The following is a 13263-nucleotide window of genomic DNA, read 5'->3' on the forward strand; positions in this document are numbered from 1 at the left end:
CCTATTTAAAATGGGTGAATGCATGCACGCATAAATGAATGAAATAACAAAATCTCCTTAGGAACTTCACAGGACTTGCTTTTGCAACACTTCAGGTATTGAAAGGGATAGCAGTGGCCAGTGTCCCAGAGTCTGGGGGTAATCTATTCCAATCCTCAGAAGCTATGAATCCATTTGCAAGTTCAGCCCCTGAAGTCCCACTGACCCCAGTTGAACTTTCACCCTTGGCCTCCCGAACTACTAGGGTCAGCTTTCCACAGAGTCTGGGCTCTTAAAATGGTGCTTGAGAATTACCTGGGGAGCTTATTAGCTGGGTAACTTCCCAGCCTCACCTCCAGAGACTCAGATTCCAACCTGTGGTGCAGCCAGGGGCTCCTTACCACCGCCTGGAGTGAAACTTCTAAAGGCCCTTTGGAGAAACAGACCCTGCTGATGTCTGCCTCTGTTCAGGCCTGACTGGGAGACTGAAGGATTGGGGAAGACAGCTGTTTTGAAACGTGAATCCTCTCCCGCAATATTGTTCATATTCATCTTCTTTACCCCATACCCACCTAACCAAAAATGGAAAGCACCAATCCCTCTGGGTGTAGGATTATCCTGGAGAGCTGAGACACAGCAAGGGTGCACTGCCAACTGCCTGAAGGCAGTGTCCTGTTGGCCTTTCTGGCTCCCCAGCCGGCTCCTTTAAAATAAATAATGCATGCATGCATACATGCATACATATATACATACGCAAGCAGGTTACCCTCTAGGCTCTGGTGAGGTTTTTTTCAAATTGCAAATTACAAATCAGAACTTTGGTCTGCCAGTGGGACAGACTCTTTGAAGTAAGGACTTCTCCACATATCCGGGAGTGACGGTTCCTGCCAGTCGCCCGACAAGTGGCTGGAATCTCTTTTGGGGGGAAGGGTCTGGTCTTGAGCCCCATCCCGCGAGGGTCCCAGGCTGCCTGGAAGATGAGCAGATGCCGGGGCGCCCCGGCCGCCCCCGGAGGCAGCCGATTCTGCCTCGGCAGAGAGCTGGAGACCGAAGTCCCGGAGAAACCCCCACCCCCCCGCCCACCGGACCCCGCCGCCCTCCCCACCGCCCCAGGGACAGGCCGAGCGGTGCCGAGAGGTGGGAGGCTGGAGCCTGCTGAGGTCATTTCCTGTGCCTCTCGGCGAGCCGCCCCAGGAGCGGAGCCGGGCGCTCTGCCTTTAAGGAGCGGGCGGGGAGCGGGCGGGGAGGGGGCGCGGCAGAGCGCTGAATGGGGCGCTGCGAGGTCCGCACAGCTTTGTACTGCCTGCCCGCGGGCACCTCTCTTGGCCCTGCCCGGCCCGCCCCGCCCACCACGACCCCTGCTGCAGGGGAGCGGAGACCCGGCGGCCGCTGCGGACTCGAGCGAGATCGACGCAAGGTCAGGGGCGGACGCGCGCTCCGGGCGCCCGTGTGCCGGATACGCGGCGGGGAAGCCGGCGAGCAGGCTGGAGGTGAGCGGCCCCCGGCGCCCAGCTGGCTGAGATGGGGTTGGCGGGGACCCGGGTCGGGGTGCTTTGGCCGAGGAGAGTTGTTTAGTTGGGCGGAGAGGATCGGTTCCCTCTGGCCAGAGGGCAATTCCGGAACAGGTGCTTTCGTACCTGGAAACGAGCTCCCAGCAGCCTGGAGCGCCGGGAGCGGCAGGTCAGGCTCCGGGGACCCGCACCGCGAGGCGAGTAGCCTTCCTGGGGAGGATCCTCAGTTTGGGACCGGTTCGATCCAGTTACTCAGAGCGAACTTGCAGGCTTTCCGCCGCGTTGCCTGAGCTCTCGCTCGCTCTCACTCCTCCCGCTTCCCTCCCCGTCTCATCTCGGGTTATCTCTGTGCGATTTCTGGGGGGGGGGGGGGGGGCGGGGGGGTGTTCTCTTACGGGTCCTTTTTGGATTAGGCTTGACTCCTAGAGGAGGGTCAGTCCAACAGAAAAGAAGACTAGGTGGTCTCCCTGTGACACCAGGAACTTTGGGTCTTAGAAGCCTTCGAGAGGAACCTGTCTTCGGGGCTCAGGGGACCTTAATGGAGGGGACAGAGGCAATGAAGCCCCTCCTGTGGGAGTAAGTTCACTTTCTGTTGGATTTGTTCCTGCCCGGGGACGTCTCCTCCATAAGCTTTTGCTGCGAATACACCGCACAAAACTTCTGGACAGAGCCGTAGTTCGTGCTAAAACTTCTGCTTGAAAGATCATTTTCATAACAATTTCAATGGAAAAGTCATTTGTTCCTTCCTTAAACTTTGTGGACTGTCTTCTGTGCCAAAGACACTGTGTATACGGTTACATCACTTTAACACTTTATAGAACATCCCTTCCAGTGTTTCTGCAGGTTGTTATCCCCATTTTGTAAAGGAGGAAACTGGGACTCCGAAAAATTGTGATTCGCCCAAGGTCATACAGCTGAAAAGGGGAAGAGGCAAGGCTCAGATGGAAGCCTCCTTAATGCCAACTGTGGAGTTTGCTCCACTGTCCACCACCCTCCCTCTCTGATCAGCCACCAGAGCTGAGGTACAGTGGGGTACATACACCCTGTGGTCCCAGACTCGTTGAAACTAATAGGGGAGCTGAGAAAATGTGGCTCCCTTTCTGCCCCCTCTAGAAGTCACCAGCCACAGCAAGAGGTATTATTCCTCCCACTCTGCTTCCAGAAGAGCGTTCTTGACCGTTCTCTTCTCCTCTCTGTGTATCTGTGTGTACACCTCTGCTCCCTGGGGGTTGAAGAGTGCTTCCTACATAACTGATGCTGAGGCACTGCCTCCCTCTTGATCTGGGTGACTTACAGCAGGCTGGCCGCTGAGCCACCATCTTGCCTGTCCTGGCCAACCCAACTGAACTGTCTCCCTCCTGTCAAAAACTCAAAACGGATCGCTTCTGTGGGGAAACAGGTGGAACTTGTTGCTAGCTGGAGGATGAATTAGAATAACCTCAGGAGGGAGTTCCTGGGTGGCTCAGTGGGTTAAGATCCAGCGTTGTCATTGCTGTGGCTTTGGTCGCTGCTGTGGTGGAGTTCGATTCCTGACCCCGGGAATTTGTGCATGCGGCCGATGAGGTGGGGAGGGACAAAAGCCTGAATGGACAGCAATTTGGACTTGGCCATTTAAAAATATGCATCACTGGAGTTCCCGTCATGGCGCAGTGGTTAACGAATCCGACTAGGAACCATGAGGTTGCGGGTTCGGTCCCTGCCCTTGCTCAGTGAGTTAACGATCCGGCGTTGCCGTGAGCTGTGGTGTAGGTTGCAGACGCGGCTCGGATCCTGTGTTGCTGTGGCTCTGGCGTAGGCCGGTGGCTATGGCTCCGATTCGACCCCTAGCCTGGGAAACCTCCACATGCCGCAGAAGCGGCCCAAGAAATAGCAAAAAGACAAAAAAAAAAAAAAATATATATATATATATATATATATATATACACATCACTTAGCCCTACAATTCATTTCTGAGACTATCCTTCAGATAAACTCTGATATGTATGAAGTGATATCTGGTCGTTGAATATTCATTGCAGCATTGTTGATTTTAGCAAAAGGTTTAAAACAACCCAAATGTCTGTCAAGTAGGGACTCAAGTGAAATCAGGTGAAAGCCATACAGTAGAATACAATAAAGCTGTTAAAAAGTGTGAGGGGAAAATGGGGCAGAGATCTATCTCCATATAGGAGGCTCTCTGAGTTGCATTAAGTACAATGTGTATGGTGTGCTGCCATTTGTGTGTGTGTGTGTGTGTGCAATGTGTGTGTGAATGCTTATATATAACGTGGAATATTTTGAAAGACACAAATCCCCAGAAGAGTGGTTGCCTCTGGGGAAACTATGGCTGGAGTACGGGGGTGGGAAGATGCCTCACTTTGCACCATATTGAATTTTGTTCAGTATTCAAAAATAAAGCGATAAAATCATTTTTAAAAATTCCCTGACCTCCTCTCCCATGTGGTGGTGAGCACATCTGTGGGCTGCCTCTCTTAGTATGTGCTCTGGGTTTGCCTTTGGTTTGTTGATAGTAGCCGTCACTTATTGAGCACTTACTGTATGCCAGGCTTTTGTAATACCTCCTTTAATTCTCAGAAAAAAAAACCGACATACTGTGAGCAATGAAACTGCCAGTTTTGAAGGTCAAAGAAATGGTTAAATGTTGACAGTTTCATGGGGTTCAGCTTAATCTTTTTGTTCTCCTTTTCAAATATCATTGCCCTTAATTTCAGATAGGCTGAGAGGAGTTAAGCAGATGGTTGAAGGTCACAGGATTAAGTCGTGCTTGAGCCAGGATTCAAACCCAGGCCTGTTTGGCGCCCAAACTCAGGATCTTAAGCACTCCGTTCTGCTGTTGCTCTTTAGTGGTTTTGTCTCAAGGGGATGCTATTCCTGGCTCTCCTAGCCCTTCTGGTATATAGATCCCGGAAGGCTGGCACAGGCTCACCTTTTCATGTCTCTCCCAACATTGTGGTGTCTCACTCAGCACCCAAAGGAGGTAAGACACCTGTTGTTGGCTTGAGCAGATGACAGTGTGAGATCAGTGGGGGCTGTGCCCCTGTGACTGCTCACCCTCTGCCAGCTCCATTCCCTGAAAAGGGGCACATAGCTCTTCCTTGCCTCACTGGAGGCGGGTGGGCAGCCTAGTCTGGCAAAGCATGGTTAGAAGGTGGTGGTGGTGCACGCCACGGGCAAATGGAGCTCACAGCAGGTGCCTGCACTCAGGGAGTAAGCCATTGCCGGCTGACATGGGAGAGCCTAGTGGAAACTGTCTCCAGAACAGCCTCCGTTAGCTTCTGATGCTTCCTGTGGAGACCTCTGCCCTCTTTCTTTTAGGTACTTGGATTGATTGGCCCCCTTTGCAGGCAAGTGCCGGGATATTCAGACTGTAGACCTGAGCCTCACAAGCCATAGGCTCTTTCTTCATTGTTAGGTCCCCAACCTCGCACATGGGCATCTGTTACCAAAAGTTGGTTAAATTAAATGTAATCTCAGCGTTTTGTCGATTTCTGGTCAAATCCCGAAACTTACCAGAGCTATCCCAGGCCAAGTTTGTGTTTTCTCTGATGCTGGCTGGAGTCTGAATTCACCTAATGATGCCCTGTGCCCTCTGTTCATTACCCTCCTATCGGTGGCCCCTGCCTCTGAGGCATATCTCTACTGCCTCTGGCCTTGGCAGCCCAGGGTGCTGGGGGAGGGGGGTTGCTTAGGGAGTTCCAGAGCAGGTGCCAAGGCCCCAGCAACCATTTGACTTTCCTGCCAAGCAGTTTAGCAGGGTGGGCACTAGTGGGACTCAAATAACAGGCTTTGACAAGAGTGGCTATGAGTTGGTAATCATTGTAGCTGGCTGGAGGGCACTTGGGGGTTTATTGTACTCTTCTCCCTACTTTCGTGTCTGAAGCTTTCCAGAATATAACACAAACAATTGAGCTGGGGTTTGTCCCCAGATCACCTCTCTTATATCATTTCCCCAGGGAACACATTAATGCCGTATCTGTGTTAGGCCTGCCTGGTAGCCTGAGACTCAGTCCCCACTCCTGAAGCATCTTCCTGGAAAGAGGGCAGTTTTAGATGTTGGGAGATCAGGATGCTTGGCCCAGCTCTGATACTGCTTAGCGCTGTCTCTCTTAGCACGTCACAGATGTGAGGAATTTTTCATCGATTCAGTGTGAATTATATCACCTGTCCTCCGTCTCAGGGATAATGCGAGGGAAATGAGTGAAATAATGCCTGTCAAGGTAACGCTTTGGAAAGTTATGAACCGGGATTTCCCTTGTGACATAGTGGATTAAGGATCTGGCACTGTCCCTGCAGCGGCTCAGGTCACTGCTGTGGTGTGAGCTTGATCACTGGCCTGGGCACTTCTGCATGCTGTGGGTGCCATGCCCTCCCCCCCCCAAAAAAGTTACAAACCATTCTGCAAGTTCTGCTCATCCTTGCCCATCTTTGTGGGAGGTACCCGTGCAAGGTGGCTCAGCAGCAGAGCTTCAACGTACAGGTATTTTCCCTCAATATCCCGTGTTTGTATAGCTGCAGCCCTGACCACCTGCTTCTATCGGAAGAGCCTCTGGGCCTTGGCTTGGCATCAGGCACCTTTTTCCAGATCCATTTAGAAAGCTCTTAGCTCTCCTAGCGTGCCAGGACAAGCTTAACAAGGGTGCCAGCTCCCTTGCCAGCATCCCCAAGCAGGGAGAGGATTAAGCAGAGCACTTGATGGGTTCAAATCCATGATGTCATGAATATGCTGGGGAAGTGCTCCCTACAGAGTAGGTATAATCTCAGGTGTCCCGGTGAGGCAGAGACCAGTGACATTTTCTTTCCAAAGTCCCTGGAGATTTTGATAATTTGGGTTTCCACTCTCACCCTGGAATCTGAGTGGCAGCTTCAACAATCAGTAAGAAGGAATGAACATTCACCAAACTTTTTTTTTTTTAACTACACAAAAGGATTAAGTTTCCCCTGCCCTTTGGTTTGAGTTGGATGCTTTTTCAGCTCATTCTTAGCCCTGGGCTAGGTTGCAAGACTCCCAGGTCCTAACGTCAGATCTGCCACTTTTTTACCTTATGCAAGGGAAGTAAAATCCCCTTAAAGGACAAAGAAAATCAGACGTGAAGCCTCCGGGCCCTCTCTGGAGGCCCCACAGGGCTCTGTTGTCTTTTCAGCTGTGATCTTAGCTCAGAGGAGGTTATGTTTTGTTTTTGTCTTTTGTCTTCCTGCCCGTTCCAGTTGGTCCCAGTCTTTTGAGGTGGGGATTGCTGGGAGGTCACAATGTAGGATTGTTTGGGATGACAGTTCCGGGACAGCAGGGCTGAGGTCATGTATCCAGTGTTCTGAGCAGCCCAGAACCAAAAGACTTCATCACCAGACCCATCAGTGGTTCCATTGTTGGGCCCTTCTTGGCGGGTCTACTGACGCTGTTTTTTAAAGAAAAAATTGGGACCTGTGATAAATGTCTGTGCTTTTGGAGGGTAGAGTGTCAGAATACTTGAGACTGGCACGCGCTGGGAAATCTCGTGCCTAGGTTCACGTTAGTGCCAAGGATCCTGAAAGATCCTATAGAATATTTCTCTCATTCTTTTTTTTTGTTTTTGTTTTTGTCTTTTTGCCAATTCTTGAGCTGCTCCTGTGGCATATGGAGGTTCCCAGGCTACGGGTCAAATCAGAGCTGTAGCTGCTGGCTTATGCCACATCCATAGCAACATGGGATCCAAGCCGAGTCTGTGACCTACACCACAGCTCGCGCCAATGCCAGATCCTTAACCCACTGAGCAAGGCCAGGGATCGAACCCACACCCTCATGGTTCCTAGTTGGATTCATTAACCCCTGAGCCATGATGGGAACTCTTAGAATATTTCTCTCATTCTTAACAGTCCACCCCACTCTTTGTGAAATCAGTTTGGCAGGTTTTGGATGGGAAAGGAGCACAGTGGCCAAGAACAGGCACTTTGGTGTTTTGTTTTATTTTGTTTGGCTGTGCCTTCAGCATGCTGAAGTTCCTGGGTCAGGGATCAAACCTGAGCCACAGCAGCGACCATGCCGAGTCCTTAACCCCTAGGCCACTAGGGAACTCCAAGAACAGGCACTTTGGAGTGAGAATCCCAGTCCTGCTACTTACTAGCTGCAGAGCTCTCTGTCCCTCAGTGCCCTCACCTGAGAGTGTGGGCTAGTGCCCAACCCTTTTCTTGTGGGTTGTCATGAAAATTAAAGAGGCCACATGTGCCTGGCAAATAATAATAGCTCTTAACTAATAACTTAATAAATAATAGCTCTTTGTGGTGTAAAATGGGAGAACGATATTGTGAAAGTCAAATGCAGGTTGGGAAGCAATACTGATGGTTAACCCATCAGGGACAGGCTCATTGTTGCCCCAGGGTAATATTTAGTGACATATAGGACATGGACAGGTTTCCTGAAGCTGAACCTGTGGCACATGGAGGTTCTTAGGCTAGAGCCTAATTGGAGCTGTAGCTGCTGGCCTACACCTCAGCTACAGCAATGCGGAATCCCAGCTGTGTCTGCGACCGACACCACAGCTCATGGCAACGCCAGATCCTTAACCCACTGAGCGAGGCCAGGGATCGAACCCACATCCTCTTGGTTCCTAGTCGGGCTTATTACCATTGAGCCACAATGAGAATGCCGAGATTTTTTTTTTTTGACAAATTTTTATTATGGGACATTCCATGCATATATTCAAGTAGAGAGACCAGTATACCCATCACCCAGCTTCAAAAATTATCAACATTCTGACAAATCTTATTTCATGTATCTCCCTCTACCCCACTCATCACCTCCTACTATGAAGTATTTTAAAGCAAACCCAGGACATTACCTCATTTCACCTGTAAGCCATATGTATCTCTAAATGGTGACATTTAAAAATATTATCATACAGGGAGTTCCCGTTGTGGCGCAGCAGAAACGAATCTGACTAGGACCCATGAGGTTGCGGGTTCGATCCCTGGCCTCGCTCAGTGGATTAAGGATCCAGCATTGCTGTGACCTGTGGTGTAGGTCGAAGACGTGGCTCCGATCTGGTGTTGTGTCTGTGGCGTAGGCTGGCAGCTGCAGCTCCGATTAGACCCCCTAGCCTGGGAATCTCCATATGCTGCGGGTGCAGCCCTGGAAAGACAAAAAAGACAAAAAAAATGATCATACAGACTTTGAAAAAACTTATGGTATCCAAAGGAGACAGGTTGTAGGGGGGATAGCCTGGGGTTTGGGATGGAAATGCGATACAATTGGGTTGCGATGATCATTGTACAACTATAAATGTAATAAAATTCATTGAGTTAAAAGACACCAACCTTGGAGTTCCCGCTGTGGCTCAGAGGTAATGAACCTGACTAGTATCCATGAAGATGCAGGTTTGATCCCAGGCCTCAGTGGGTTAAGGATCCAGCATTTCCATGAGCTGTGGTATAGGTCTCAGACACGGCTTGGAACCTGCATTGCTGTGGCTGTGGTGTAGACTGGCAGCTCCAGCTCCAGTTCAGCCCCTAGCCTGAGAACTTCCATATGCCACATGTGTGGCCCTAGAATATATATATATATATATAATCAACCTAGAAAATTAACAATCATTCCTCAAAATCACTTGATCCTCAGGTGACCATATATCATGGTATGTGCTTCTTGCCAAGTGTAATTAATAGCACCCTAGAAGAAGGATTTTAAAAGTCCTGGTTATGAAAAAAAAAAAAATTATAAGGAGTTCCTGCTGTGGCTTAGCAGAAATGAATCTGTCTAGCATCCATAAGGACTCAGGTTCAATCCCTGGCCTGGCTCAGTGGGTTAAGGATCCGGCGTTGGTGTGGGCTGTGGTGTAGGTTGCAGATGAGGCTCGGATCCGGCATTGCTGTGTCTGTGGTGTAGGCCAGCAGCTACAGCTCCAATTCAGCCCCTATTCTGGGAACCTCCATATGCCGCAGGTGCAGCCCTAAAAAGACAAAATGAAATGAAATGAGATGAAATAAAATTCTGGTGTTGGATATGTCTTCTAGCCCGTGTCTGCTCTGTGCCATCTCTGCACCTGTATCTCCCCTCTCATGTACACTCATACATCCTTCTTTGTTTTCTCATCCCTGACCCAGGTTTTTCTCCTTCTAAAATATGACCCAGAGACATCTGTGTAAATTCCCCTGGCTGGGGATGTTATAGGTGTCTACTTGTTCTGAATTTGAATAAAGTGTTTTCTAAAGACTTGTGGTTTTCTGGAGTTCCCACTGTGGTGCATCAGGATCAGTGGCTTCTTGGGAGCCCTGGGACGCAGTTTTGATCCCTGGCCCTGAACAGTGGGTTAAGGATCCAGGGTTACCACGGCTATGGCTTAGGTCACAGCTACGGCTCAGATCTGATCCCGCCGTAACTTGTGGGGTGGCCACAAAAGAAAATAAATAAAGAGGCTACAGCAAAATATCTACCAATTTTCTGGTTTGCAGTTTGTAACTTCAAGAATGAGAGTCTGTTCCAAAACAGGATGATTCGATGACAACTAACAAAATCCCAACTAAATAGAGAATTGTCCAGAAAATTTAAAGCATTCCATTTTTATTCCATTTTTTTTCCCTATCCAAAATTAGTAAAGAATCAGTACTCAGGAGTTCTAGTGGTGCAATAGGTTAAGGATCTGGCATTGTCACTGCAGTGGCTTGGGTCGCTGCTATGGCATGAGTTCAGTCCCTAGCCCAGGAAGTTTCACATGCTGAGGGCGCAGCCAAAAAATTTAAAAATAAACAAAGAATCAGTGCTCAACTGAGAACCAAGGTTCTGCCTTCAGGTAGCCATGTGATCTTGGATGAATCTGTTATCCACTTTTAAGTCTTCCCTAAAGACTCCTCACCCCCCAGCAGACTCCTCTCCATTTCCTGCTAATATTTATCTGCATATTGATTAGCAGCTGTGACTAATTTTGCAACTAGACTTTCCTGAGTCCCTGAAAAACTCAAAAGACAAGGCGACCTCTCTTATTTCCCTTTGCATCTCCACTGCTGTTCTAGGCATATCAGTGTTCATGGACTGAATCAATGTTTGTTAAATGGATAATTGAATGAAAAGCAAACGAGGCTTATGTTCTACTTCTGTAACAATGAGAATAGGTTCTCCTGTGGTTTCTCAGGTTTTGTGATTTCCTGAGGTTGCCCAGCTAACTTATGGTGGAATGGGACCCGCTGAGCTAAGGAAACCGGCAAAGGGACAGAGGGAGGGCAAGGCTCAGGTCCCTTCCCCCGCCCTGTTTCCTCCTTCCTCCTTGGGTCTCCTCCTCCTTTCTCTACGGAACTCCTCCTCACACACTTAGCATTTTCCCTCTCTGTGTGCTGGTTCCTCAGGGCTCCCTGGAGGATCCAGAAGTTGCTTCCATCATGGCGGAGCTCAAGGTGGAGACCCGGGGCAGCGTGGACTGGCAGAAGCGTTGCCTGGCCCTGGAAACCCAGCTTTTCAGGTTCCGCCTGCAGGCCAGCAAGATAAGGGAGCTGCTGGCCGACAAGGTGAGTCCTGGAGAGCAGGTGGCGCCTACCCTCCCCACAGAGGTCACTATCAGAGAGAGTTGGGGAAAGCCAACTCTCTTTCTTTCCTTTCCTTTTCTTTTCTTTCCTTTCCTTTCCTTTCCTTTTCTTTTCTTTTTTCTTCTCTTCTCTTCTTTCTTTCTTTCTTTTCTTTCTTTCTTTTTCTTTCTTTCTTTCCTTCCTTCCTTCCTTCCTTCCTTCCCTCTCTCCCCCCTCTTTCTTTCTCTTTTTTGAGAGACTTGATTGAAATATATTTGACCTGTAACAGTGTATAATTCCAGGTATGCAACATGTTCATTTGATACATATTATAATATGATTGCCATCATAGCAATAATTAGCACCTCTATCATATCACATAATTACCATTTCTTTCTAGTGGGTGGAAGAATCAAGTTCTAGCCTCTTAGCAGGTTTGATGATTATAATGCAAGACGGTCGGCTGTGTTCCCTACACTGTGTGTTAGGGCGTATTTACTACCCATTGCAGAAAAGTGCACTTTTAAGAAGGTGCTCTCTGTACTTGTAAAATGAAACCCAAGGTAGTCTGTTTTTTTCAAAGATCAAAATCTAAGCCATTTACTAATCTGTCATCTTGCATTCTTTCCTGCCCTGCTTCTCTCTGTGACACGCCAAAGACATGATACAGATCTTTTTGGTCCTGCATCATCTTGAGTCACATGTGGCTATAGTGGAGATTCTGTTATTGCCTTAATATTTCTTCCTCAATCTGGGGAAGAAAGATGGTTGGGAGAGAAGAATGGCTATCCCCTCCCTGCTGCTCACCCTCTATTAAACGTAGAAGTTGTGGAAGGCAGCCTGGTTTCCTGGTGACCAGGACACAGGGTTTGGAGCCAGACCCACCTCTAAGGCAGGCACCCAACTGTCTACCTTTCAGAGTTATTTTGAGAACTGTATCAGATCACATATATAAAGGTTCTCACATAGACTGGGTTTTTTTTTTTTTTTTTTTTTTTTGTCTTTTTGCCTTTTCTAGGGCCGCTCCCGAGGCAAATGGAGCTTTCCAGGCTAGGGGTCTAATCAGAGCTGTAGCCACCGGCCTACACCAGAGCTACAGCAACTCAGGATCCGAGCCGCATCTGCGACCTACACCACAGCTCACCGCAATGCCGGATCCTTAACCCACTGAGCAAGGCCAGGGATGGAACCTGCAACCTCATGGTTCCTAGTCGGATTCGTTAACCACTACGCCACGACGGGAACTCCAGGAAGATACTCTAAATGGCTGTTTTTAGAGGCCTTTTGGAGCATAACCCATCTAGAGAGCGGAGACCTGAAAATATGCGTATCTTAGTTGAATCAACTATTCCCTGTAGTTTTTTTGTGTTTTTTTTTTTTTTTTTTAATTGCATCCATCAGCTAGCAAACCCTTCTTTCCTAGTGTAAAGGTAAAATTCAGGCTACCTCTCTCCAAATGATGTCAAAGTCTTGATGAATAAAGCCTGCATAAATGTAGTGTTTTCTAAAAACCCCACAACTTGAAGTCCAGGAAGACAAGTCACTGATGTCACCTCTGCCTTTCTGCTGTGTGGCCCTGGACTGGCTTGAACTAGAACCTTGGGTGTGTTGACATTGCTGTCTCCTAGTTCAGGCTTTGCAGAGTGGAGACCGGTAGGGTTCCCGTGGGTGTGGTTCAGGTACTACTAGTAGAAAGGGTAGAATTCAGCCACCTCAGGGAAAGAGAGGCAAGCCTTAGCCAGTGGTTCTCAAAATGTCATCCTGGGAGCTCCTATGCCGGAAAGCTAGACTGCTGATTAAATGTGTATTTTCTCGGGCCCCACCCCAGTCCTTCTGACCCAAGTCTCATGCTGCTAATAATCTGTGTTTAAGAAGCACCCTGGAGGAGTTCCCTTCATGGTGCAGTGGAAACGAATCCGACTAGGAGCCATGAGGTTGCAGGTTTGATCGCTGGCCTTGCTCAGTGGGTTAAGGATCCGGCGTTGCTGTGAGCTGTGGTGTAGGTTGCAGATGCAGCTCAGATCTGGCATTGCTATGGCTGTGGTGTAGGCTGGCAGCTGTAGCTCCAGTTAGACCCCTAGTCTGGGAACCTCCATATGACACATGTGCAGCCCTAAGAAGACAAAAGACCAAAAAAAAATTAAAAATAAATTAAAAAAAAAACCGCCCTGGAGAAGTTCCCTTCCTGGCTTGATGGTAATGAACCTGAGGATGAGGATACAGTTCAGTCCCTGGCCTTGCTCAGTGGGTTAAGGATCTGGCATTGCCGTGAGCTGTGGCATAGGTTGCAGAGGAGGCTCGGATCCAG

The 13263-nt window shown here is 48.9% G+C and overlaps 2 protein-coding genes across 5 annotated transcripts in view; both read left to right on the plus strand.

The window, feature by feature from the left end:
* Positions 1–882: 882 nt before the first annotated feature.
* LOC146401811 (uncharacterized) lies at positions 883–8009 on the plus strand. The gene is made up of 2 exons (XM_084969542.1): positions 883–2246; positions 7278–8009. Exon 1 carries the CDS (start codon positions 957–959, stop codon positions 1497–1499), a length of 543 nt encoding a protein of 180 aa, XP_084825668.1. The 5' UTR covers positions 883–956; the 3' UTR covers positions 1500–2246; positions 7278–8009.
* The window catches only part of PLEKHH1 (pleckstrin homology, MyTH4 and FERM domain containing H1), a 61144-nt gene continuing 49103 nt past the window's right edge, over positions 1223–13263 (plus strand). For 2 of the 4 annotated variants that reach the window (XR_014811012.1, XM_084969534.1), the window contains exons 1-2: positions 1223–1469; positions 10800–10958. Coding sequence is in view for 1 of the 4 variants with exons in the window: in XM_084969534.1 (XP_084825660.1) it covers positions 10833–10958 (126 nt within the window). In the remaining 3 variants the exon portion in view is untranslated. The remainder of the gene's footprint in view (positions 1470–10799; positions 10959–13263) is intronic. The other 2 variants (XM_084969535.1, XM_084969536.1) reach the window with 1 other exon arrangement.

The sequence above is a fragment of the Sus scrofa genome, chromosome 7 (assembly GCF_054392235.1).
Source record: "Sus scrofa isolate SSC_HxYL_T2T_F1_AM1 chromosome 7, Sscrofa_HxYL_maternal_Yorkshire_Landrace_v2.0, whole genome shotgun sequence".
NCBI classification, from domain to species: Eukaryota; Metazoa; Chordata; class Mammalia; order Artiodactyla; family Suidae; genus Sus; species Sus scrofa.

Excerpts from the sequence above, each read along its gene's own strand:
- LOC146401811 (XM_084969542.1), top strand. The coding sequence starts at position 957 with ATGAGCAGATGCCGGGGCGCCCCGGCCGCCCCCGGAGGCAGCCGATTC.